Source organism: Lynx canadensis, chromosome D3 (genome assembly GCF_007474595.2).
Source record: "Lynx canadensis isolate LIC74 chromosome D3, mLynCan4.pri.v2, whole genome shotgun sequence".
In the NCBI taxonomy this organism is placed as follows: Eukaryota; Metazoa; Chordata; class Mammalia; order Carnivora; family Felidae; genus Lynx; species Lynx canadensis.
The window spans coordinates 72443932-72471206 of NC_044314.2; the positions used below are offsets into that span (position 1 = coordinate 72443932).

General features: G+C 41.2%; 2 protein-coding genes across 5 annotated transcripts in view; one reads left to right on the forward strand and one right to left on the reverse strand.

Annotated features, from left to right (window-relative positions):
* The window catches only part of DRG1 (developmentally regulated GTP binding protein 1), a 35893-nt gene extending 25771 nt beyond the window's left edge, over nt 1–10122 (forward strand). The window contains exon 10 of the transcript XR_003973094.1: nt 5671–10122. The gene's annotated coding sequence lies outside the window, so the exon portion shown is untranslated. The remainder of the gene's footprint in view (nt 1–5670) is intronic.
* The window catches only part of EIF4ENIF1 (eukaryotic translation initiation factor 4E nuclear import factor 1), a 44567-nt gene continuing 21206 nt past the window's right edge, over nt 3915–27275 (reverse strand). For 2 of the 4 annotated variants that reach the window (XM_030335649.1, XM_030335650.1), the window contains exons 7-19: nt 23055–23230; nt 17745–17880; nt 17352–17531; nt 16380–16612; nt 13450–13521; nt 12811–12994; nt 11758–11837; nt 11287–11429; nt 8521–8605; nt 7110–7248; nt 5684–6028; nt 5245–5409; nt 3915–4673 (exon numbers count right to left, since the gene is read on the reverse strand). In XM_030335649.1, coding sequence (XP_030191509.1) covers nt 4432–4673; nt 5245–5409; nt 5684–6028; nt 7110–7248; nt 8521–8605; nt 11287–11429; nt 11758–11837; nt 12811–12994; nt 13450–13521; nt 16380–16612; nt 17352–17531; nt 17745–17880; nt 23055–23230 — 2180 coding nt within the window. In that variant the 3' untranslated portion in view covers nt 3915–4431. The remainder of the gene's footprint in view (nt 4674–5244; nt 5410–5683; nt 6029–7109; nt 7249–8520; nt 8606–11286; nt 11430–11757; nt 11838–12810; nt 12995–13449; nt 13522–16379; nt 16613–17351; nt 17532–17744; nt 17881–23054; nt 23231–27275) is intronic. The other 2 variants (XM_030335651.1, XM_030335652.1) reach the window with 2 other exon arrangements.

The following is a 27275-nucleotide window of genomic DNA, read 5'->3' on the forward strand; positions in this document are numbered from 1 at the left end:
AGGAGGGGCAGAGAGAGAGGGAGACACAGAATCCAAAGCAGGCTCTAGGTTCAGAGCTGTCAGCACAGAGCCCAATACAGGGCCTACACCCACGAGCCGTGAGCTCATGACCTGAGCTGAAGTTGGATACTTAACCGACTGAGCCACCCAGGTGCCCCTTTAGTTTTTTTTTTAAGTTTGAGAGAACTTGTGTGTGCATGCCTGTGGGGGAGGTGTAGAGAGAGAGGGAGATAGCGAGAATCCCACGCAGGCTCTGCACTGTCAGTGCAGAGCCCCACGTGGGGCTTGAACTCGTGAACCGTGAGATCATGACCTGAGCCATAGTCAAAAGTTGGACACTTAACTGACTGACCCACCCCGGCACCCCTTAAGTTTATTTAAACAATCTCTACATCCAATCTGGAGCTTGAACTCACAACCCTGAGATCGAGAGTCACATACTCTAATGAGTGAGCCAGCCAGGCACCCCTTTCCTGATCTTTTTTATAGCACAGATAAGCAGACTCAGTGTCCTGTGCCTTTAATGTTAGAATGCGTTTAGTTGTATTTTACAGCAAATACTAACTAAACCAGCTGAAGTGGAAGGAAACTTGGTGTCTCACATAAGTTGTCTGGAACTCACTCAGATGGGCTCATGGCAGCTGTAATGCCATTGAGGATCCAGATTTTTTTTATCAATCTACTCTGTCCACTGTAGTTTGGGTTTGCTGAGCAGCTGGCTCCCCTCACAATCACAGAATACGATTTACATTGATGCTTTACATCAGCATCCAGAGGATACTAAAGAGGGCTGGTTTTTATCTTTTTTGGGAAGCTATTTCCCAGAAACTGCCCAATTTGTCCTGTGTCTTACGGCCTTAATTGGGTCACATGCCTATTACACAGGGTTTGAACCCACAGACCGTGAGATCATGACCTGAGCCAAAGTTGGACGCTCTACCAACTGAGCCACCCAGGCACCTCGCCTATCCTTGAATCTGTTGTTGGTAAAGGACATAGAATTATTGAAGAATCAGAGTATACACCTGTAAGTTATCTTCATTCCTGGAGTTTGTGCTCTTCTCTTTCATTTACAAAGAAGTCAGTGGACCTGACTTCGGTTCAGTCTTAGAGTCTGGCTTATAAGGTATTCAACTATGTTTTGAAAAAGGGTTGGCTGTACTTGCCAATTTTTTCCCCCACTTCTCATTGCTTGCACTGACTTCCCAAGTACTGGCTGCTCAACCGCTTCCTTTTGGAGGCACCGTTCTTTCCTCCTACCTGACCACTCTCCTTAACAGTAGGTCTTCCATGAGGTTCTTTGTGGCCTTCTTCTGTTTTGCATTGAGGAGGCCTTCCATATTCCTTAGCTCTTAACCTTTTTTAAAATTTTTATTTTTGGGGCGCCTGGGTGGCTCAGTTGGTTAAAGCATCAGACTTCGGCTCAGGTCATGATCTCACGGTTTGTGGGTTTGAGCTCCACGTCGGGCTCTGTGCTGACAGCTCAGGGCCTGGCGCCTGCTTCAGATTCTGTGTCTCCCTCTCTCTCTGCCCCTCCCCTGCTGGCGTTGCTCTCTCTCAAAAAATAAACATTAAAAAAAATAAAAAATAAAATTTTTTTTTTTTTAAAGATTTTGAGAGTGAGAGCACAAGTCGGGGAGGGGCAGAGAGGATAGAGGATCCGAAGTGGGCTCTGCACTGACAGCAGTGAGTCCAATGTGGGGCTTGAACTCACAAACTATGAGATCATGACCTGAGCCGAAGTAGGCCGCTCAACCTGCTGAGCCACCAGGTGCCTCTTAACCGTTTTGTTTTTTAAATTTAAGTATAGTTGACACACAATGTTACATTAGTTTCAGGTATACTACAGTGATCCAGAAAGTTTTACATGTTATGCTATGCTCACAGTTGTAGCTGTCCCCATACAGCATCATTGCCTGTATTCCTTGTGCTGTGTTTTATTCCCATGACTTCATAACCTCTGTGTTGCACATCCTTCTAATCCTGATTGCTTCTAATCTCATGCCTGCTAGACTTCCCAAAGTTGGTCCATTTAAGACCTCTCTCCTGTTAGCTTAGACATCACTTCCTCCTGCTCTACCCTTTTATCAGGTCTTAGCTCCTTAAGACTGAATTAGCTTCCTGTTTTGCTTCCACTCCCCCCACCCCAACACCAGAATAGTTTTGAAATCTGTAGGTCTACTTCGTAATGTGCTAGCGTTAGCAGCATTCCCTTATTTCCTTCTGGCTGTATCTTACCAATCAGTGGGCTAATGGCTCTGCCAGTTGCTTGGTGCCTATGTTCATTTGATCCCTACTAGCTTCTAGCCTGAAGAGAAACCCTTGGGGCGCCTGGGTGGCGCAGTCGGTTAAGCGTCCGACTTCAGCCAGGTCACGATCTCGCGGTCCGTGAGTTCGAGCCCCGCATCAGGCTCTGGGCTGATGGCTCAGAGCCTGGAGCCTGTTTCCGATTCTGTGTCTCCCTCTCTCTCTGCCCCTCCCCCGTTCATGCTCTCTCTCTGTCCCAAAAATAAACGTTGAAAAAAAAAATTTAAAGAGAAACCCTTATTGGCAGCTCCAGCTGAATTCTTCCCACCCTACTTCTACAACTCTTGGTTCAACACCAAGGGGAAAAGAAGTCAAAGAGGACAACACAGGAAAGGTAGGACTGGATTCAGGCATCTGTGTTCTCCCATTGTTACTTGAGACTGCTTTCTAGCTTACACCTGTGGCATTTGTAAGAATTCTAAACATAGGATCTGTTTCTGAAGCTAATGGCATCCCACTGATGTAAATCCCATGGGGGTTTGGGGAGCAGGAGGATTAATGAAATACTTCCTAGGAAGACTTCATGCTCAATCCACAAAGCTAGGTTTAAGGCAACCTGTTTTCTTATATTCCTGGAAGTGATAGGGTGGACAGCTCCAGGTTTATAGGCAATGCGCCTAACACTGAAGACTCAGGCTGTTTTTTACCCTTGCAAGTCAAAATCCAACTACCTAGCCCTTCACCTGTGAATCCAGAACAGCCTCATTATTTGACCCTCTAGCATGAAGTCAAAGTAGTTTGATGGCCCTAAATGAACAAGTACTGAGAACTAGGGCAAATTAACTTGAGAAATAAGTTACCACCTCAGATCACCAGGACTGAAAAACCTTCAGTCAGGAAAAGGGGACTCAAGACCATAGCTATAGTATTCTTGTAGAATCCTGTTCTCTAATGCTATGCATATAGTTAAGGTGAATAAAATAATTGTGAGCTGAGGATGAGATACAAAACACAAGGAGACTGCATCAGTCTTAAGGATAGTTTCGTATGGAAAAAGAATGGGTTGAATGAGAACTAGGAGGCCCTGTTTTTCTTTATAGGTGACTTTGAGCTTGGAGAACAGGATGCCACAGACTATTCAGTTCTGCCCTAGTAAATGTGGATTTGTTTGGGAAAAGCTACCATATGCATGATTACCCAATAAATTGTTTTCACTAGGTGGTTTTAAATCTAAGATATTATACATTATAATCTGGTGTTAACCACAAGTCTTTCTATAGGGCCATTCAGCCTAAGCTGTCCCATTAGAGTCTTCAAGGCCCAGAAAATGTGGACAGTGTTTCCTCCTCCTAAATGAGATCGAGCTCAATTCTGAGTTTTAAAGGAAAATTAAGGGGCACCTAGGTGGCTCAGTCAGTTAAGGGTCCGACTTCAGCTCAGGTCATGATCTCGTGGTCTGTGAGTTTGAGCCCTGTGTTGGGCTTTGTGCTGACAGCTCAGAGCCTGGAGCCTGCTTCAGATTCTGTGTTTCTCTCTGTCCCTCCCCTGCTCACACTCTCTCAAAAATAAACATAAAATTAAAACTTCAGGTTCCCTAAGGGAACTTCCTGAACCTCATAGGTCAGCTGTGGTAAATGAGAAGAATGAATTGAAACACAACAGCGCCATTCACTTCATTCACACACTTAGCATATGCAACTTTAATCAACCAAAAGAAAAAGTCCCAAATGTACAAGTGAAAAAAATCCAAACTGTTGACACAGGCTTAACTAATACCAGCTACTTTTATATACAGCTGTATAAGTTCAAAAAAGCTATCCTATATGTATATACAAAAGTTGTTTATACACAAGTCTGTACATAGGGTCTATACATTTATTTCCTTAGAACCCTTAGGTGCCACCTCTTGGTGAAGACACCAACACTTCATTCACATATCTTACAAAAAAAAAGACTATTTCCAGGACTGACAACACTGTGCATCCTATATTCAGACCATGTAGGCTCCATTCAATTGGTTAAGATCCTTCTGTCAATGCAGACCACACCAGGTGCCTGGGCTTCCCTAAACAGCTTTGCACAGAATGCTCCAAAGTAAAAGCCTGTAAATCAACCCAAGATGAAGCAGAATCCTGATCAGGGTACCACCATAGGTCCAGGCATAGGTGAGCCTGCCTGCCCTGTTCATTGTCGGTATTCCAATTCATCTACACTGATGACTTTGGCAGGCATGGAGGGTAGGGGCTGCTGTAGCACATCTGAGCCAAACCACTTGGCGAGGCCCACTGGGGAGCTGCTCCTCTGGCTGGGGCGGTGCTCCAGCTGAGAGTGCATGTGAGGCAGGCCTGATCGGGTGGGCACATTCTGAGGGTTCGTCTGAACGCTGACACCTGCTGCCTGGGAACCAGAGCCTGGGGGATGAAGAAACTATGGGGATAAGAAAGAAGGGTTATCACTCAGCATGTAGGGAAAGTAGTTCTGTATCAGAACTTGCCTTACTCAAATCCTATTCATAAAACTACAAATAGAATTTTTTACCAGAGGATTTATTATAGGGCTTAACTCCTTTACAAAATACCTTGGAAAGCAGGGCTATTCAGAAGTCATCCACATTGAGAAGCCATCCTAAATGGCACGTCCACTACTTACCATGACAAGCAATCATATCATAAAAGTACTAACATTAGATGGGGAGAAGGCATCTACTCTGTACAGTCCCTGTGCTGAACCTCTGTCAGGATTCTCAGCCTCCTCTCTTCAAGAGGCAAAGGACAAAAATGCCAGAGCATCATCAGCTCCCATTGTCTTTACAGGGACAGGAGTTCCAAATCCCACAGAAGTGGGTTCGTATTCTCTGATTATCCCCTTATCCCGATCTTGCTAGGATAAGTTTAAAGAATGAACTGTGTTAATTCATCCCCTCCACTGGAAACTGGTCCAAAAGATTTAAGCCTGTTCAGCCCATCCCCAGCTCCCCTGGCCCATTCCTGAACCTACCTGAGCGCTGTAGCTGCTGTTGCATCATTGCCAGATGCAGAGGTGTCCCAGGACGAGGGTTTAGGAGAGGGTGACTAGCTGCAGGTAAAGGGTAGAAGGGTTGACCCAGGATTGGGCCTGATATTCCCTGTAAATGAGCCAGGTCCATCCCAGGAGGAAGCACACCTGTTGGACAGGGGGAAAAAAAGTGATGAGAAGTAATCTACCTGGAAATTTTCAAGCTTTGCTGATCTACAAGTTTAACAATGAACAGTGCTTAAGTTAGGTTCCTAATATTTTAATGGACTAAGGGATAGACTGGATTGGACCCACTGCCCACCAGTTAGATGGAAAAATCTAGCAACATCTTTCTAGAGATAAGAAACAAACAAAAAAACCTCTCATAGTACAGTACTTCATCCATTCTGGCAAATGCTGTCATGCCAGGTCAGAAACTTACCAGCTTGGAGCAAACTTGGAAGATGCTGTGGATGTACTCCCTGGGCCAGCATCCTTTGGACCAACCCTGGGTGAAGCTGGTGAGCAGGCCGAACGATTGGAACGTGGGGGACAAGGGGAACTTGGTGGACAGGGCGGAGAAAAGGTGTTCCTGGAACTGGGGATGCCAAGGTGGGTGTTTTTCTCCCAGTTGCTTTAGGTCGATAATCTTGCTCTTTGGTGTAACGGTTGGTCTGAGATAGTGGGGTAGAACATGAAGACCGCTGCAATGTTGACAGTTTGGGATTTGTAGTGGGAGAAGAGTCTCGATCAGCACTGGGCACAGAGTTGGAGGACACTAGGTTCTCTGTAAGGACCCAGACAGAGAATATTTTGGTACTGGCAAACTTCTCCCAAACATGCTGTCTTCCCAACGATCCAGTAAATCTCACTTCTTAGGAAGTTTACAATCTTATTTGATCTTACAAATTCAGAGGATTGTTTCATAGGAAACACCATGTACCTTATGGGTAGGCCTAGTCAAGGACACAGGGGTAGTTTGTCAGGGACAGAGCTGGAACAAGACCACAAGTTTTCTAGTCTCCAAATACATTGCTGGAACAGAGTTTACTCTTCTTCTAATCTTCCCAACCCAGGAATAGCTATGGGCAAGTGAATCTGGCTTATGGTCTGGTGGTCTAACTCAGGCACCTTGCTTGCCTGCCCATATGGTTGTGGTCTGGATCTGTGTGGGAGCTAGTACTATCCTAGATTAACATGCTTTTTTAGCCTAAGGGGAAAGTCAAGTGAAAGTAAAATTATGCAAATCCACTGCAATGGAAATTTAAATTACAGACTAGTGAAGAAATCTGAATTGCCTTTTAGTAGGACTGACAGGATTTTTTTTTCAGAAGCTTTCTCACAGGCAAAAAGCTCTCAGACCAAGACTCTAGACTTGTGTAAACCTATTAGAACCACTTCACCATGTCCTTGACAATCCCAACTGTGCAATTCCTAAAAGCCTTGCTCACATTTTCTATACACTTCTAAAAGGCTTTCCACACCTTATTATTCACCCATTGCACAGATTTTGTTGGATACTTAGTCTCTGTAGACCAGAGAGAATCTTTCAGAAGTAAAACTGGTTGTACCATGTTAATTTAATTTGCTGAATGTACTAATAATTCAACTATGAAGCCTCAATAAGGATTCTAAACGAAATCTCAATCTTCATCCTGTACCACTATTAGATTGGTCAGAATTTCAAGTGGTTAAGCAACCGTGAAGCTGGTTGAACACTTCTCATTGTCAAACACAGAACTGTGTATTCCAAAGCAGGCAGGGGTTTTGTGCAGGGATTTGCAGAAAATCAGGTCAGCTGATTAGCACTCAAGCCCGTGCTCTGTCACATACTCTTAGGCAGTACACCCTCAACAGCTCTGCAGTACCTTCACTGGCCTTCTGAGTGTCCTCTTTACTGTCACCAAGAGCTGCTGCTGCTTTTCCAGATGCTGGCTCCTCCTTGCTTTTCTCTTTGCTCTCATACATCTTACGGATCACTGAGGTAGGGGTGAAGGAAGGAGAAAGCTGCAGAGAAAAACAGTATTAGCACATTCTCTAACTGCCTTTCCTAATCAAGCCAGAGTTAATTGGTCAAACTGAAGAGTCCCCTTACTGGCTACACGTGCAGAGGCCAACTCCAATGTTCTGGTGTTTACCCGCTAGAGGAAAAGAAATAGATGGGCCATATGGGTGGTGTCCCAAGTGCATCATCCCTTGCTCACATCTCACTTTCACCAAAACCTAGACTTAGCTCTAGCACAAAGGTAGTTAAAGCATAGAACTTCAACCTACCTGTCTGTGTCTGTGTTGATAGGGACCTACCTATGCAACCTCTGCTTCAGCCATTTTCCCAGCCTGGGATTAGGCTGAGAACAGGGGAAGAACATGGCCAGAAGTATACTCTAGAGCAAGAGCCCTGTCAACTGGGAAAGGATAATTCAGAGACAACCTCAGAACCTAAATTCCTCTATAGTCTTAATTATACCCCATCTTAACTTGGCTACCAGGAAATTCACAATTATCTTAATAATCTCCTCAGGCCCTAGGACTCACCATTTGGGGTCATTTTTTCCTCATCTCTTCACTGCCTGTTTTACTTTGATGATTTACTGTGCATGTGACTTTTCTCATTAACCCTAAATCCTTGATGGTAGGAGACAGGGCATGAATTATGAACACAAGAGCCCCTTCTAGTAATGCAGAGACCCATTTGGGGTCCGGAAGCAGAGTAATAGTTTTTCCCTTTGTCTATCAGCTTTAACTAGGTGATAAAGATCTTTGGGGGATAAAACTTAAAAAAAAAAAAAAAATGCTGGTACATGAATGAGTCAGTGGTAAAATTAGATTTATCATCATAAAGAAGCAAACTCCTTTGTCCTAGCCTTAATTCATATCACTGAGACCTGAATCTGAATTTGTGAAGTCTCCACTGTTTCATTGGATTCCTCATGATCCAACCCCATTCACCCCTCCATCTCACCTATCTTTGGCCCCTATCCTCCCCTACTCCCCAATCCAACTGTTCATTTGTTTGAACACACATTACCTTATATGTTATAGATCATACTCCTCTATCTGCTGGAACAAACTTTCCCCAATGTAGGGGCTTCACTAGAATCTTAAGAGTTAGACTATATCCTGAAAGGGGAAGACCTAATAAATAAGCAAGTGTAAAAGACTGAGTCAGTTATTCCTATGGAAGGCACTCAAGGACACTTTGGGGCACAGAGTGATACAACATAGGTACAATTGAACGGAGAAGCCTTGAAGTTGTTCACAAAAGCAAATGTCACTGACCATGCTTGTGATGGAGGCAGCAGGGGCAGGGGAAGAGGAATTCCCTCGGTGCACGGGTGCTGGTGACTTGGTCACTCGTTGTTGCCTGTGAACAAACCAAGTATCAGTATGAGCTCCAAGCTGCTCCAACTCCAAATCCTAAAACCACAGAATACTCAAGACCAGCTTAGAACTTTAATATCCTGTTTCCCTCATCCATTTCAATTTCCCAAGCATTTATTAAGTGCCTCATATATGCAAAACCACGTGCTAAGTTCTAAGGGAAGACAAAAGATTAAACATGGTCCTGGGCCTTGCAGGAACTCTTTTGTCCACTGGGGAGACGCTAACCTAGGGGAAACTAAGGTATGTACATATTAGATACTAATAAGGTGTAATGGGAAAATGAGGTATAGAAGGAGTGACAGAATACTCCTACTGAAGGGACCATGGGAAGGAACTGCATTGAATTGGGTGTGACCAATGAGAAAGCTAGAAGATGGAGAACAATGATTCAGGTAGAAGGATCAGGTATACGGTCTTGGGAATGTAGTTATCCAGGGCTGGCATATACTTTACTTGTAGACTATGCCAGTGAGGTAGGCTAAGGAGGGCCTTCGTTCTGTGGTCCAGGTTGTGCTCCAGAGAGTAGGGAGCAATACTGATCAGCACAGGGCCTGGCACAGAATTGATGCTTCGTAAGACACTGGTTCAAATAGAGGGCCAAGAGCTTCAGCTATTTTAAGACCCAGTTACATGCAGCATTCCCCATCACTCTTGGTCCACACACAAAGTTGATCCCAAGTCTTCCAAATAAAGTTTAAAACAACAGATTTCTCTTCTCTCCCCGTTGTATCCATTCTCCCTTAACTTGGAGAAAACAGATGATGAAGATGTAAACAGGCTGAGAGAAAAATGAATTATATGAGCTCACTGGCTAATGAGAGTTTCACTGCATTTCAGCTGTCAGACCTTGTGCCATGAGGGCCAAAGCCTTAGTGATTCTGGAAATTCCTAAATCATAAAGATGAGAATGCTAAACCATGGCTTCTTTCCAGTCAGTACCAGATAAGCCCCACTGCTGCCACAGAGAATCTGAGCATGACAACAAAGAAGAAACAGATCAGTAGTACTCTGAGTGATCATGAGGAAAACCCCAAGTCTGGTGGTTCTGCACAACCTATCATATATTCCTTCTGATAAACATTTTTGTGCTAGAAACGGGTAAGTGCTGGCGATCCAGCAATAAACAAAACAGACAAAAAAAAATCTCTGGCCTCATTACATTCTTTTGTTTGTAGGGCAGAAAAGTTACTATAGGCAGAGAAATAGACAAAACATAAATAGTAACCTGGAAGGTGATAAGCACAATAAGAAAAAATAGAGACAAGGAGAAAGGCATATCTGTTAGGGGACATAACTGTATACAGGGTGTTCAGGGAGGGCCTTAGAGGTTGACATTTGATCCAAACAACATAAAGGCTCTACTGACACTGACTTGGGTCTTCATTTTGAGTAACTTGCATTTTAAAAACCTAAGTTTCTGTATCTGTAAAATGCAGTTATTTACACCATCTACCTCAGGATTGTTGCCAAGAGCAAATAAAATTATGGATATCAAAAGTGCTTTGAAAGTCAATTAAATCAAGTCAATGAATTATTAAGAAACTACATTATATTACAGAGAGAAATCCAGTGACGGGTTCAATAGACCAGTCCTGAGATCTCCCTTTAGGGTGAGGGCTACTATATATAGGATGCATTTATGCAAGAATACACAGTACTTACTAAGTCTCAGTGTCTTCTGAAAGGGTCAACATATAAAAACAGATGAAGCCAGACAATGAGACACTGATACAATTTTAAGAAAAATACCAAAACACAAGTACCTCTTAACTACCGAGTATACTGTATGGGCAGGACTTAATGTTTCAGGGATAAACATTTTGGTGATAAAATTGAAGAAATGAAGGTGGCATTTCCTTTTATTTTTCTTCAATTTTTAAAAGTTTATTTTTTTTAGTAATCTGTACACCCAACGTGGGGCTTGAACTCATGACCCTGAGATCAAGAGTCACATGCCCCTCCTACTGAGCCAGCCAGGTGCCCCAGTATTTACTTTTAAAGGCTGGATGGGATGACTTCTGAGGGAGGAAAGGGGTATTACTGGTACAGGGCACATAGCTTCTGGATAGCTAACAAGGATTTTGTCTTGTATAAGCTGTACATTTGTTTAATGCAGTTTTCTGTTTTATTTTACAACAAAAAAGAACAATATTGCTAGCCCTTTTCCCCTAAGTAATGGCTTGTTTTACTACTTGTTGCAAATATCGGAAGGAACAGGAGGAGACTGAAGTCATTAATCATTTGTTAATAGCTTTGATCAACAAACCTTAACTCTGACCAACAAACCATGGATCAACAAACCTGCATCAAAGGACAGTTTGGTAACTCAACAAGGAATCTGTAGGGGAAGAACCTAGGTGGAGTTTTACTAAATTTTCATCATCTAACAATTATAAATAAGGAGCTATATTAGCTAGCTACATTTGTAAAAATGAATCCTTTAAATCAAGAATATAAAAATCCTATATAATGAAAAAAGCCTATGTCCCTGCAGAATTCAATCATATCGCTTCCTCTACTGAACACTTGGGAGACAGAATTCTCACCATATATTGTACAATGTAGCAGTGTGTATCACAGAATTTTACTATGGATAACCAATTTGCTAATCTGATGAAAATTAATATGCAAATCCCCACAAGGGCAGGATTAGTAACTTACCTGTTTCTGAATCCGTCTCTGGTTCTGTCCACCTGTGGTTTGCCAAAACCAGGCTGGTAGAAGTTTGCTGCTTGCACCGCAAGGTCATGTGGCAAGGCCAGCCCCTCCAAAGCTGCCTGTTGTAATTCTAGCTGGCTCATCTGCTGAGCAGAAGAGGCAGAGGAAGATCCGAGAAAAATGAGGACAGTCAATGCACTTTCTACAAAGGTCTCTCTTCACTCTTAGAAAGGTATGTTTATGCAGCAGCTGAGAGAAATTAGATACTGCAAACCTGACTAAACTGTGCTGCCACCCACCGAACAAGATTTTAACAAAGTGTGACTTTGTTCACCAATTTTCTGGCCTTCATTGAGCTTGGTTTATAGTTCAAACTCACTTCTAAGCATTGCAACAATTTAATTTTCCATCCCACAGTCAACAAGAAGGATGAAAAACAAGCGAAAAATTGAGTTAGAGAAAGCTCAGACTGACCTGGGCCGTGACTGGGCTCATGGGTTTGCGCATGCCTTGGAATGGATCTCCGAGTAGCTGCTGTGGTCCTGGTGTAAAACCTGATGGGAAAGTTGCAGATTCAATGAATGTCAAGAGAGCACACATCCATTAGAGAGACGTTATCACTAATGCATGCTGCTTCTTACTGAACACCATCTCTTTCAGGGAAGTGTTGACTTCCAGGCTGATGATGTCCCTCTTCTGTAGTCCACACTGGGTGATGTGGACCTTAATCAGAGCACTTAATGATCCAAACTGCTATATTCACATCTTCCCCACTAAGCTTCAGCTCTGTCCCTTCAGAGCTGAGAACTCTCAGAGAAGTGCTTTTTACTCAGTGATTTGGCTCCTTATCATGGAAACAGCTGACAACCAGAGTCCAGTGCTTTGAGGTTTACATTCTTTCCATTCTATCTTGCGAATTGTGGAAGGAAGATTACAAAAACTTACTCTCAAGGTATGACTGGCAGGGGCCAGAGTGGCCAGCAGCCTAATGTGGTCCAGGGTGACAGAAAACAATGAGATTTTGCTCAACACTTATGTTAGACCGCTTTCTAGAACTGCTTCTTCTATTTACATTCTGTATCAGCGCTCACAGTTAACTGCATACCAACTTCATTAGGTTGGTAGAGAGCCACTAGCCTGACTTCTACTCTATTAAGGAAAAACCTAGTAAGCCAAATTAACTTTTTTGGATTGAATTCCCAAAATAGGCAACAAGACTAAAGAGCTAGATCCAATTTATATAATTGTGATCAATCTTAGGAGAGAAAACTATAATATGAACATATTTATCTAGAAGGGCAGCCAGATAAACTATCTTCCAATTTTGTGCCTCACCATACCCCCCCCAAAAAAAAGCATAATAAATTCTCAGATTTCTTTTTAAATTCTTCAAGGATACCCATGAAAAAGACTTTGCCAGTTCTAGGGGACAAGTATAACCTTTGTGGTGGTTTAGGGGAGAATGGACAGACATCTGTGCACAGCAGCATTTACCACCCAGGCGCCCCAATGCACAGCAGCATTTACCAATTGGTGATGGTATTCTAGGACGAAGGTAGTCTGCTGAGGCTGCTCGCGTTTGAAACACCTGTGACAAGGGAGGAGAAGGTGCTCTTTGGCCTAATAAAGATGTTGTAGGCTCCAAACTCCCCATAAGGCCACTGAGAAGATTGGAAGAAGCAGGTCTCTGAACTGGTGGACCCAGAAGTTCCTAAAGGCAGAAAAAGTAATCCTTGTGAACAAGCCTATTTCTTTCTCCTAGTCAGAGGCTATGAATTATGGATTAACTTTTGGAAGCCAACGATGAATCTCTCTCATGCTCCACTGAAGGAATTGGCACATGTACATGCAACACATTTCTCTCATTGTTCAGCTAGCAACATTTGCTTTAAGTTAGTGCTACAAATATAGGTTAGATACTTTAAATTTCTATAGAAACTGCAAACCTGTAAACTGGAAGTCAAGAGCTTTGTCATCTTCAGCCACCTCCCCACCCCACAATGAGATTAACAGTGACACAGAACTATGCCAGGTAGCAACACTGTACCCTCAACTGTCAGACCACATGGATCATTCTCTAAGGCCCAAAGTTGGACCACTACACAAAACCAGTTCAGAGGACTAGTGTTCAGGACTCCGAGGCCATGATATAAGATGGTGAAGTACCTGCAGGATGTTCTTAGGGACAGGCTGGCCTGGAATCTCAGCAGGGGACATCAAATGGCTTTCAAGGTTTCGCTAAAAAAGTCAAAGGAAAACTTATTTTAACCTTCTTACACACACAACTTACAGATTAATTGGGGACCACAAGAAAGCATTAAAAACTCCCCAGGGAGTTGGCACTTAAGCAGAATGATGTCAAAAGCACAGAAATCTAAGTTGGATCAACCTGTTCCACTTGCTCATCACACACAGGTCCCAAAGATCTGGAAATGGAAAGAATCTGCACGTGTACATGCAAAGTCCACTCAGAGACCCTCAGATGGTCTTTTCCTCCCTGTGGTAACCCTAGTGCATTTCACTGTCTCTACTACTGTGACCCAAAGAAGAGAAAAAGGAAATGGTGAAATAGAGGAGCACCTAGTAAGAAGCAACAAGAAGGAAATTTTGATAATTTATAGATTTTAATTTTCAAGGCAACCTTTGCTACCCATTATCTTTGAAACAGGATTTATAGACTACAGATGGTAGTTAAAAACCTAGTAAACAACATTAAAGGTTGGCCAGGATTGTTATATTTCAGAGTTTCACATTTCAGGAAATTTAAACTTTAGTATTTTTAATGAGCTGTTACAAAATGGGTCTCATATACAGGACAAAATTCAGATCCTCCACTTCTTGTGCTTTTAATGCAGCAGCAGTCATCCAAATGACATTACCTCCTGCACTTCAGGACATCCTTATGTCCATTTAGCTCTGCCTGAAGTGCTTTCTCTGGTACACAGTTTTCTTTTCTACTAGATGAAGCTGCCAAGGTCCACAGCAATGTCCTCAGGCATGACAAACAACCCAAAGATCTCCAAGTGTTTTATTGTTGGTTTTGGAATTGGGACTGCAGAGGATTTTAATAAGAGATCTCAAGAGTCATTTAATTCCATCTAACAAAAAAGGGCAACTTTATACTACATGGCTTACTGTATTTGGAGGATAGAGTCTCTACAATTCAATTTGAAATGGAGGTTAGATGGAACCAACATATCCTTTTTTGGTGATGAAACAATATGGTTGAACCTAGACAGATGGACGCGGATAATAGTATACACATAACACACACAGCCATAGTAATTGACTTGATTTTAAAATAGACCATGAGTTAACAACAACATGCAGCTCAAGCAATACGTTGGGATAATACCTGGTGTGCTAAACATTAGTTTCCTTGTTGCTTTCTTTTCTAGGTTAGGTTGAGTTTGTGTTACTTTTTGTGTAGCAACTTGAATTATATCATCCATCCCTTTACACAGGTGTTTGAGGCTCACTCCCTTGGCCAAATATTATTTCAGACCACTGAAACCCCAACATCAAACCAGTTACCCTCACAAGGCAGGGTCAACTGTGTCAATATCAAACCCTAGCATCACATCTGAAACAAAATGTTCAAAAGCATCAGGTAAACTTTTGAATCCTCCTGTTCCCACTTCTTTACTCATTCACACTAAAAGAAGGCACTTAACAAGACTTGACTCAAGCACTTGACTTACAAGCACACAATCACCGAGACACAGATGAATGAGAAAAGTATAGTTTGCGATCTTTTAATCTGGTGCTCATGTGAAAGCATCTGGATCTAGTAATTCTTTGTATGGACGTAACTCTGAAGCAGTTTAAGAGAAAACATTCCCCTATAACTGGCATGGTGTGGTCAGATACAAAGGAATGAGTCTACTTAAGATGATTTCTTCCAGAGGTAGTCAGTCCTGGCATTAAGGCCAGGAACAATGGCATCTCTGTTGGAATCTGTCAACTGCTGGTCAGATAAAAAAATTCCCACAATCAATTGCGCCTTCCCTTGGTACAAGGCACGATGAATCAAACAGTTACTGATACCATGACCAACTTGTAGTTCCCAGAAATGATGATGTTAGAAGAAAACAAGAGGCTGGGGCACCTGGGTGGCTCAGTCAGTTAAGTGTCTGACCAGCTCAGGTCATGATCTCACAGTCCGTGAGTTCGAACCCCATGTCGGGCTCTGTGCTGACAGCTCAGAGCCTGGAGCCTGTTTCAGATTCTGTGTCTCCCTCTCTCTCTCTCTGACCCTCCCCCATTCATGCTCTGTCTCTATTTCAAGGATAAATAAACGTTAAAAAAAAAAAAAAGAAAGAAAACAAGAGGCAAAACTCAATTTAATAAATTTGCTGTAACTTAGCAACAAATCTATGTTTACGTTTTTATTGTTCATGTTTGCCCTGCTTCCCTTATCACGTTGTATCATCAAGGGACAGCAATACTGACACAGGCCATGGCTAAGAACCACCGCTAATGTGTTATGACAAAGACCAGTACGCACTATACACCTGCATCTGCTGGCATGCAGTCACTACCTAACCAACTTCATGCCCCAGGATGGTTTTACATGTCACAGCTTTTTCTAGTTAGTAAATTAACAGAATGCAATAATCTTGAAAAATCCATCTTAGATACTTTACAAGTTATTCATAGCACTGTCAATTGCCTGATCAAGAAAGCAGGTAATTCCCGGTGTGTAGGAGTGATTAAAAAACGTAAAAAGAAAGATGTACTGTAAACATATGGTGAATTATTTTGGCTTAAGTAGCTGAATAAATAGGAAACTTTCTTTAGAGTACAATCCAAAAATATTTTTACACCTTTTTTTGGCAATGACTTAAAGTTATATCTGAATTTTTCTATCTTTATAAACTATCACCTATAAAAGATCCATCAACCACAAGCTGCTTTTTCTAGTAACAAATAGCACAGTGATAATTAAAGAACACACAAAAGCATCAAGGACCAAATGCCTATTAAAGAACTTCCAACTTAGAATACCATTTTTTTTAAAGTCCATTTATTATAGGGGGAAGTGGAACAGAAAGAAGGAATAGGAGAAAAGGCTTGGGTTTGTGCCAAATACTTACGCTGACTTTGGGCTGAGAAGGCAAAGTCCCACTTGCCTTCATGGTGCTCACTAGTTTGTTGAACGCGGTCATATCTCCATCTTTTTTGAGTTGTCGATTGCTGGTTACAGCACTCAGGGTCTCCTCTAAGTGTTCTGCCATGAAGGGAGTTGAATTCTTCACTTGCTGGTCCACCTTCAAGCCCTTGAGCCCTGCTTCTACCTCTTCTACTGACAGCACAACTCCTGAATGCGCTGAAACATTGAGAAAATCCAGATTAAGCCAAGTAAGGGAGTATGTGGTAGGAGTTCTCTGGGGCTATCATGATGGTTAAAGTGAAAATTTATTTCACAGTTGAAGTGAGGTTGCCAGAAAAGGTTGATGCCCTAAATGACAAACTGATAACCCTTAAAATCACAGCTGCACAGTGGAAATAAGGCCATAACTATGTACTCAGTACGAAATGGCATAAATAAACCTTAAGTGTTACAATGCTAGAAACGGGAGACCACTTGGGGTGTAATGCTTTAAGACTTGATAAGATCTTTAATGTGCATCTTGCAGGAGGACCTCTCATAATAAGTCTTCTGGAGACTTGTTATCAGGGACAAGAATCCCAGATAGCCTAACATCAGTAAGGTTGCTACCTTCGCTATGGTTATTTTATCATTAAGGTTTTATGTTGAGAGTGCATAACATAAGAAAATGGCAGACTGGGGCAAACGTGTGAGAAGCTGCCAAGTTATGCCCAGGAGAACTATAACATTAGCTGGAAGTGTTATGATCAGGATCCAGGTAATAAGGAAGACTTGGATGGAAAGTCTACTGACTACCAGATTCTCAAAGAGGTGGTACTGTTTGATAAAAAGTTTTTTGAAAAACATTAAATAGAACCCACTATCTGACTTTTGATGAAACAGCAGTATGTTAGAACCAACTGCCTGATATCCACACTTTTCCAAATGCCTAAAGCAGACTCTAATAAACACTTACAGCTCTCCTTAAGCTTTTCTTTATTTGCAGAAAGACTGGAAAGAAGAGGTTTTAAATCCACTTTGGCTTTCTGTAGCATTTCTAAAATATCCACTTTATTTTCAGCATGGTCTTCCAGTGGGATAGGAGCAAAATAATTCCCCGAGTTCTGTCCAGGAGAGAGGATGGCTTGTTCCAGACCTAATATTGCAAGTAAATACATTTATAATCAATTAGTCCCAATAAAACACAGAAACAGATCTTCAACAGTATTAAGAAGGCATAAACTGAAGGGGTTTTTAAGTATCCAGAGAGCCTTTAACCCTAATGGACCCTAACTAATGAAGACAGAATGAACCATTATCAGAGAAAGCTCCAATCTACATTCAAGGTCAGAATCTGAAGCCATTTTACCTGCTAGTCTCTCCAGTTCTTCATGTGGTGTTGACCCGAGACTGCTGGATCGGCTTCCTGATCGGCTCGGGTTAGAGAACCACCTACTGAACCGACTGGCAGAGACTGACCCTTCTCCCAAAACATCTTCTATCATCTAAAGGGAAAGACAAAAGGAGCTAAGATAACAGTTTCTAGGTGAAAGGGACAACAAGGTTCAAATTTTAAGAAAAGGTCACTTACTTTGAAGCTTCCTTTGATGCTGCTGACCTGAAGGTAAATACTCTCAGAAATTACGATTTTCAACATCTTTAATTTTTCTTCCCCTCCAAGGTCATTTGAGTAACCCAAAGGTAGGCGTTACTGATCATGTACTTTCTAAGCATATAACGAAAAATCTCTTGCCATATAATGTGTTTTGGATTTCTATCCTTTGCCTCATTAGAAACTCCATGAACTACTTAATGTTCTCAGAGGACATAGTTTCAAAATCAAAATTACCATAGTAAAGCATTCCATTGCCAAGCTGATGAGTGGTCTTCAACTAAATATTAAGTATAGAGAGATGATGACAGCCCTTACTTCAAACTTCAACTTTCTCAAGGCTGTAATGAACATCAGAAAATTCAATGGTGACAATTTCGGAAGCCAAAAGCTAAAAAGTAGAGCTCACAGAGATCATAATTGCAGTCAAAGTTTAGAATGTGTCAGGATGTGAAAGATTAACTTTTAACTGTCCTCTAATATTGGTTTATTTTTTTAAACGTTTATTTATTTTTGAGAGACAGCGCGCGAGCAGGGGAGGGGCAGAGAGAGAGGGAGACACAGAATCCCAAGCAGGCTCCAAGCTCTGAGCTATCAGTGCAGAGCCCGACGTGGGGTTCAAACTCCCAAACTGTGATATCATGACCTGAGCTGAAGTCGGAAGCTTAACTGACTGAGCCACCCAGGTCCCCTTGTCGGCATGAATTTAATAGGGAGTTTGCAGGTGTTTGTTTTCTTTTAACCCCAATCTCAACAGTTTTCAGTTTAGTAAGAACAATTAAATGATGCATTATAATCAGAAATAATTTCTCAACACTATTTCATAATAATTTCCATGATCAATCCTTCTTAAAAACTAGATTGAAGCATTAAAAAAATGCATATTTTAATTCTATGCTATCATAAATCCAGTTAAATATCCAAATTGATCTTTATGCAGTGTTCTTATCCATATTTAGAAAAGACAAGGTAAAGCAAATGTCAATCCAAAAAATGAGGCACATCCTTGAAAGTAAGGCATAAACTTTCATTTCTATACCAATGATAAAGAGAAAACAGGTTTTCCCCAAAACTGGTACACGGATGGCAAAGTTAGTGACTCTGTTTCATCTAAGGCCTGGAACCCCCAATTTCCAAAGTGCAGCAACAACAGGTTAGATTCTTTTATTCTCACCTGGGAGAATTTCCTTATAATGTACCCAAACTAAGCCACAGAGTACTTCTCTTGAACACAAGAATGAAGGATTTTAACTCATGACATTTATTATTTGTGGCACTTCTATTTTCTGATTCAATTTCAATCACACTTCACTTGTAAGACTCACACACCTTCAATATTAATGCTGTCAAAGTGTAAATTTTTTGCAATAATTAAAATATAAGAGAAACATTATTAAATATTTTTTCACTGAAAAATTGAAAATTATATCTAAAGTATAACCATGTCAGTGACAAATAGGAATTATTTTAAAACTAAAAGCTATAGCCATTAAAAATGTTATAATGTTGAAGAGTTTGACATTTTATAAATAGCAAAAATCTCTTTGCATTTTAATCCTTTTATTTCCTCTGACCATAGTGTATAGGAAAAAGGTCAGAAGATACACAGGAAGAACATGAAAAAGGACATGAATATAAAGTAACTGGACATTTTCTAAAGATATGACAGTAAGTGTTGAGAAAGTCATTTCCTTCCATACTTCGATTAATGACCAACTTTGTTTCTGTTAGAGTGGTTTTATTATAGCTAAAACATAAAAAGTAGAAACAAAGTTACTCATTCAATTAACTTTTATTTATTAAGTAGGCTCCATGCTCAAGGTGGGGCTTGAACTCATGACCCTGAGATGAGAGTCATGTGCTCTACGGACCGAGCCAGCCAGGCACCCCTGACACTAAGTTACTCTTACACACATTTATTGGAAATTCCACTTTCAGGAAAGTAAAGCATTTTAAACCCCAAAGGAATCCTGAGAGGATTCATCCAAGCAGTCATTATTACCACACAGCAAGCAAGGATCTAGCAGTAGTTAGATTTCCTGCACCTTGGTACAGGAAATGGAGAGCTGCACCCACTGCTCTGACTTCTTGGTTAAGACATCCTCTGTGAACATTCTTGTCAGCTATCAGCTGTTCAAGAAGAGGAGCCTATAAATGTAATCTGGTAGGTTTCATCTGCTCTTTCTAGATTTTTAATAACCTTTCAAAGTAACTTACGACTGTTAGTCTGGTCCTTCAAACAAAAGTCATTTGATAAGTCTTATCTTAGGATTTGTATTATTCTGATCAGATACTGTAAAATATTTTCTTTGACAATGACTAGTAAATGATTAACATTCTTCTTTTTTTTTTTATTAAAATTTTTTTTTCAACGTTTTTTATTTATTTTTGGGACAGCGAGAGACAGAGCATGAACGGGGGAGGGGCAGAGAGAGAGGGAGACACAGAATCAGAAACAGGCTCCAGGCTCTAAGCCATCAGCCCAGAGCCCGACGCGGGGCTCGAACCCACGGACCGCGAGATCGTGACCTGGCTGAAGTCGGATGCTTAACTGACTGCGCCACCCAGGCGCCCCAACATTTTTCTTTTAGTACCTTCCACTTTTATGGAAATTTCTATATTTTTGTATTTGTTTCACTCTAGTTTGACTTTGGGGATTTGCAATTAATGTACCTAAGGCTATACCTTTTCTTCTGAGCATACTTCTGATCACACCACCAAGGGTTTTCTGTGTCATGGTCCTTGTTCATCACTCTAAATCATTTACGATTTCCACTTTGATTTCCTTTTTCTTCATTCAACATACATAAGCACCTGTTACATGTCAGGCCCTATAGTAATAGTTGCATCATATCTAAAACAAACTTATTTTTAATTATTTAACTGAAATTACTTGCACATGTGATCCAAATTTTCAGTTTGCATAGATTTTTATGACTTTCAACTTCTAATGTGATGTAATCCCAGTAAATATAGCCTACAAATACAGGTATAATTCTATTTTTATCTATTAATACCTAACACTGGTAGAGCTTACTAAGTGCCATGCACTACTTCAAGCACTTTATATAACACTTGTCAACTGATGCTCAAATCCTATATAGTTCTTATTTTTCCGAATTGGTCATTTAATGAGCAAATATTAGAGTTATACAGCATAATCAGTATTTTTAACTGATCCCAGTTTTGCTTTTAAGTGAACCTATAGAATATACACCTTAATGAGCAGGACTTTCATGAAAAACATGGAGACCTCTTAGCCTAGTAGCAACTACTGCTCAGCTTTAGCCAAATTTTGGTTGAGGGTGAGGGCCAAATATAGTGTGAAGTTCCTATTCCTCCTTTTATACTTTAGAGGCAGTCTAATAGTTATGGTGAACTGAAAACAAAAACTCTTAACTGAAACTGCATGAATCAAAATTCAGTTTCTACCACTTACTACATGTGTGACTTTGGGCAAGTTATTTAAACCTGTGCCTGTTTCCTCGTCTGTAAAATGGAAACTGTAGTAATTAATTTATAAGGGTTTTGTGAGTATTAAATGACTTATTGTATGTAAAGCCTATAACAATCAGCACTCTATGCGTGTTACCTATTATCAGGTTTAGTTTTGGATTCTTCTTCTACGTAGGCACACGCGTTAAGCTTCACAGGTGCTCACATTTGGAGCCATAATACGCCTATAAATTTTTACCTTTTGCTGTGAAAACTTTTTATAGTAAGATTTCCACCTAAGAGAGTGAAGGGGGGGGGGGATGGGGAAGCCACTAACATCCCCTCAAAAGCTAAGAATTTTACACCAAAAAAATTAAGCTCACATCTGAATGCAACATCTCTGCTCACAGTGAGCCAAAGGACTACTACTGACTGGCTGACTGTAAGTGAGAACCAAACACACAGTTACCTGAAGAGTGCTCTAGACAAGTGTGTTCTTGGACCACATGGAGGTAAGTTGAGAGAATGAAAGTAAATGCTTAGAAACTGCAGCAATTTGGCACTGCTGTGACTTTTGTACTTTATACTCAAGTATTGGTTCTCAATGGACTGAAAATAGAACCTGGCCCCTCACCACAGAGAATTTAAGAGGTACTGCCCTAGAACTCACCTGCAGCCCCATACCTATTAGTGCTAGGCAGTGTCTGCTCACCTGTTCCAGGTGGCCATCTTTTGAGGACTGGGACCACAAATGACAAAGGAGACAAGCCAATATTCTTGGGTTCTGTCACACCCAGTTCTCTCTGCTCACGGGATAATCAAATAAGGAGCCATCATAGTTAGGAAGTACAGTCATTTAAATTCCATGAATCACCAATTTTAAAGGACAGGTCAAATGTATTTGCTATTGTAAATGGGACCTCTAGAACATACAGATGCTTTTGGGCAAATGTTTTTAAAATTCTGTTTCATCATGGTTCTCTGCACTCTTTCAACAACCACAGAACAACTTCATTTCTGTGTGCACAGGTCAGAGTGCTATCTTTTCTCCAATTTGTTGAGGCTATAGTAATCCCTAAATGACCAAAGGGGCGAGGAGCAAAGGCAGCAGCAAGTGAGGATTTGGGATGCTTACTGATTCTACTTTGAAAGTTGAGAAAAACTGGACCTCAGTAGTTTAACAGCAACACTGAAAGTATTCCAAGCTGCTTTTCATTGAAGATTTTCAGAACCATCACACCACAAAGTTATCACCTAACAAGTCAACCTTACCCAAGGAATGTACATCAGCATGATACTAATCACCAATTATAAAAATCCACCTCTGCAGCAAGTCTAACAAACACTTAACTACCTAAAAATAAAAGCAATGTTCTTAACATCTAAAGATTTCTTACTTCAATGCTACCAGACTAGAAAAAGAGGTAAGTGGTACAGAATTCTCAACTTGGTCATTTCCACTCAGACTCCCAAAACAAAGCCACAAAAACTCAAATAATATTTAAGAATAAAAGCCAAAATCCCCAAAACATCTACCAAAACAATACTTTAAAAAGAGGTATCTGAGATACTTAGGTCAAATTTAACCATACAGTTGCTCCATCTCATTTATAAGCGTGCTGCTACACTCACCGAAGCCAAGCATGGCACCTTATCAAGGTTAAAGAACTCATTAAAGTCAAATTCTCCTGGGGACTGCTCAGGCAAGACGGCGTCCCTTGGCACTTCCTGATCAGCAGCAGGCTCCTGTGCCAGGATGACCTCCACCTCATCCTCTTCGGCCACTCCTCCATTGCACTCGACTATGCCTGAAAGCAAAACCAGGACAAAAACAGACTTGATCAAGTGAACTGCTCTAGACTTATTCTGTGGCCTCAGCCATCATCACACATGCAAAAGAGCCATAGCTAACTTTAAAGACAGACCTTAGGTGCCGATATAGTATTTACAACAGTAAAACCATTCGCTTCCTATGGGAGCTAGGAAAAAAGCCCTAGTAACAAGCCAGAACACCAACACAATGCAGGAAAGATTATGGTCCCTCCACCACCCATTCTTCAAGTTTTCCGTAATGCAGCAGGTTCTATTTCTAATGGCATTTTTTTTTTTAAAGATAGTTTTTTCAAGTCTCTTGCTGCTTAAAAATGGAACCAAATTAATTTGGCTCTGCCTTCACCCATGTAATCTATACCACTGCTTTAAGTCAGGGTTCAACAATCTAAGGTATTTATGTGAAATCTGGCATGAGGGCAATTTTCACTTGCCTACAGGTTGGTTGTAGCTCATCCTTCAAGGCAAACCTCAAATGGTACCTCTTCTGGGAAGGCTGACCTGCCTACCTGTATTTACCCTGCCCAGAAAAATTAATCACTGCCTTCTCTATAATCCTTGTGTTGTCTCTCAAAGTGTCTACTGATACCGACCTTCCTGAAGGCAGGTAATCTGCTCTAATCAGTTTCGTCTTACTCTCAAGTGCCTGGTATATCTAAAACTTAGTATTGTTCGATTGTCGTTATTAGGATAAGAAGGTAGGGTCTAAATGAAACTACCAAGTGTTAACATTTGAGGAATCTAGTATCTTCGTTTTAGCTGGGATATGGGCAAAAGGCAAAATACTTAGGATAAAAAATTTTTCTTCTTTTAAAGAAGTGCCCTGAGATATACTAGACATTCAACTTTTTAAAAAATGTTTATTTACTTATTTTGAGAAAGAGAGCATGAGTGGAGTAGGGGCAGAGAGAGGGGGAGAGAGAGAGAATCCCAAGTAGGCTCCATGCTGCCAGTGCAGAGCCCAATGTGGGGCTCAATCTCACCAACTGTGAGATCATGACCTGAGCCAAAATGAGTCAGATGCTTAACCAACTGAGCCACCCAGGTGCCCCTAGACATTCAAATTTTTTTTTTTTTTAACATTTATTTTTGAGACACAGAGACAGAGCACGAGCAGGGGAGGGGCAGAAAGAGAGGGAGACACAGAATGTGAAGCAGGCTCCAAGCTCTCAGCTGTCTGCACAGAGCCCGAAGTGGGGCTCAGACTCACGAACCATGAGATCATGACCTGAGCCAAAGTCAGACGCTTAACCGACTGAGCCTCCCAGGCGCCCCATCAAACTTTTTAGTTTGAAGGACAGAACTCCCAAAGCCCCATGCTGCAAAAGTACCAATGTAAGAACTGCCTGTACTTTCAAGATCTACAGCAGACACGAAGCCTTCCCGTTAAAAAAAAAAAAAAAAAAAAGCGCCAAATCTTGGACCCATCCCTTCTCAAAAGTCCCTAATAGTTACCTCAGTCTTGTTATTAATCAGACCAAGAGACACTAAATGCCATCAGCTGCTTTCATTCCAGTAATGCTTCAAACACTGCACAGCAAAGCAGGGAATTCAATAACTAAAGGGTTAAGTGGCTTGCTTACCCAAGGTCTCAATACTAGCCAAGTGGCAGAAGCTTTAACCCTAAGATGGCCACCGATACTCTTCCACACCAAGCTCTGAGTATTACAGCAGCACTGCTCCTCCACAGGGGTGGCTGCCATCTAACTACCGTGAGCCTTCTGACAACCAGTGAAACAGACAAGGTTTGTGAGCCATCGATAAAGCAATCAGCAGTCTCTCCAGTGGGTTAGAACATACTTACTGAAAAGAGAAGCAAATACTATCCCTTAGAAACTGACATTTAAACTAAAATGACTATTTGGTGGAGGTATCCTCACTTTACAAAGAAAATGGGCCCTAGAAGAATTAACAATAGCCTAATCAATGCCCAGTTTGTGTCCTTTTCCATTAGAGCAGTGCTTCTGCCTGATCCATTTTACTAAGCAGAACCTGCCAGCCCACCTCAGGATCGACAAGTGATAATACATTTTGCTGTAGTTTTGGGTCCCAACTTAAGGATGAAAGCCAGAAACAAGAGTCTGTACTTGGTTCATACATTTACAAAAGAAATTTTAATATTTCTCCTATGCCTTTTATTTTGTGTTGAGATGAGAAGATCTCTTAACAGATAAATAGCTTTTGCAGATAACAAGAATGTTCCACATGCAATTTTATGCCAGTGTCAAGGTTTCTGGAAAGCAGACAGGGTCTGTCAACTGAGAGTGGGTATGAGTGGGTAGGGATATGCATTAGTAGACAAACACAACTGGCCATTTATCATGGTAGACTCAAAAGGCAGAGGCCCAGAAAAGATAACTAGGGGCAAGTTTTACCACATTCAGAAGGACCACATACTTTCATTAGAGAGAAAAACTGAAATTTTCTTTTCTATCAATGGGGGGATTTAGCTATTTCTGACTTCTACATAATTTATTTTCTGGTTACAGGTGTAATGCACATTCAAATTGTTTCGTTAATATTACCATATATGCATCACCTAACTGTCTAGAGTGAGTACTCAATACACATCAATTTTAAAATCATACAGGCAGTGAACATGTTTGTCCTATTAACTGCTACACTGCCAGCACTAGTATGTGCCTGCAGAGAACTGCTACATAAAAAATTCAGGGGAGGGGGGCCTGGGTGGCTCAGTCAGTTAAGTGTCTGACTCTTGATTTCAGCTCAGGTCATGAACTCACAGTTGTTGAGGTGGGCTCCCCACTCAGCATGGAGCCTGCTTGGGGTTCTCTCTCCCCCTCTCTCTTTGCCCTCTCCGCTTGTGTGTGCATATGCACGTGCTCTCTCAAAATAAACATTAAACAAAAATTCAGGGTAAAGTTAGAATACAAATAAAAACTGGACTAAAAGGCACTCATCATCCCTCCTCTCATTTTTGTAGCCAAGATGAAATTACGGGGTACCTGTTTATCCTAAATACAGTGGTTAGGACAGCCTAGGGACCACTGGCAATTAACTACTGGGATGAGTGAGCTAGGACTCCCGGATTCCACATGGGGCTCTGCCATGAAATCCATGTGACAGGGTCTTGGGTTGTCCCCTCTTCCAGGCCTGTCTCTCTCTGTATCTATAAAGTAAGGAGGTGATACTCTCACTCCTTTTGTTCATCCACTTGTTGATACAAGAATGGTTGAAATTCACATTGCAGTTGAGTTATGAAAACATGTGCTTCTTTTCACCAGAAGCCTTATCTTTATCATTATGTGAAAAGACCACACTGGGCTGGTGCTCGTTAGCCTGAGAATGACACAAAGCCATGTCTCAAAGGTTATTTAAGAGCAAAGCTTTACAAGTTACCCACTGATGTCATGCATCACTCTAGGGAACAACATGTAACAGCATAAAGATAATGGTAATGTCTACTGTATTTTAAAGATATTACAAAAAAAAAAAAAGACAAGTGATTTCTCCCTTTCCTTTCTCTTAAATTCCACTAGCTCATTTTCTACGCAAATATATCTTAGCCTTATAATTTTAAGGTGGCACTACACATTTATGTATCAAAATAGCTTTCTTTCTTTCTTTTTTTTTAAGTAATCTCTACACCCAATGTGGGGCCTAAACTCATAATCCTGAGATCATGAGTGGCACACTTTACCAACTAAGCCAGCCAGGCACTTCTAAAATAGCTTTCCACTTTTGTTGCCTAGTAGCTGCCAAAAGGTATTTTCCAACCAAACGTGAAGGCTGAAGAGAACTGGAATTTACTGAAGAAGTGCCCACAAGAGGCTGAGCTCTGATGTTCACATTCAATCTTTAATGCTAAGAGTAACCCTTAAAATTATAGAGTAGGCAGTCTTCACCTTACAAAGAAACAAGTCCACCTATAAAGAGTTTTATCAAAGATTATCCTTTTTGTAAGCAACTGCCCCAATACTCAAATCCAGGCTAGCCGGCCTGGCCACCTCAAAGCCAGGCTACTGGAAAATGACTAATGGGACCCCCCAACTCTGCACCAGG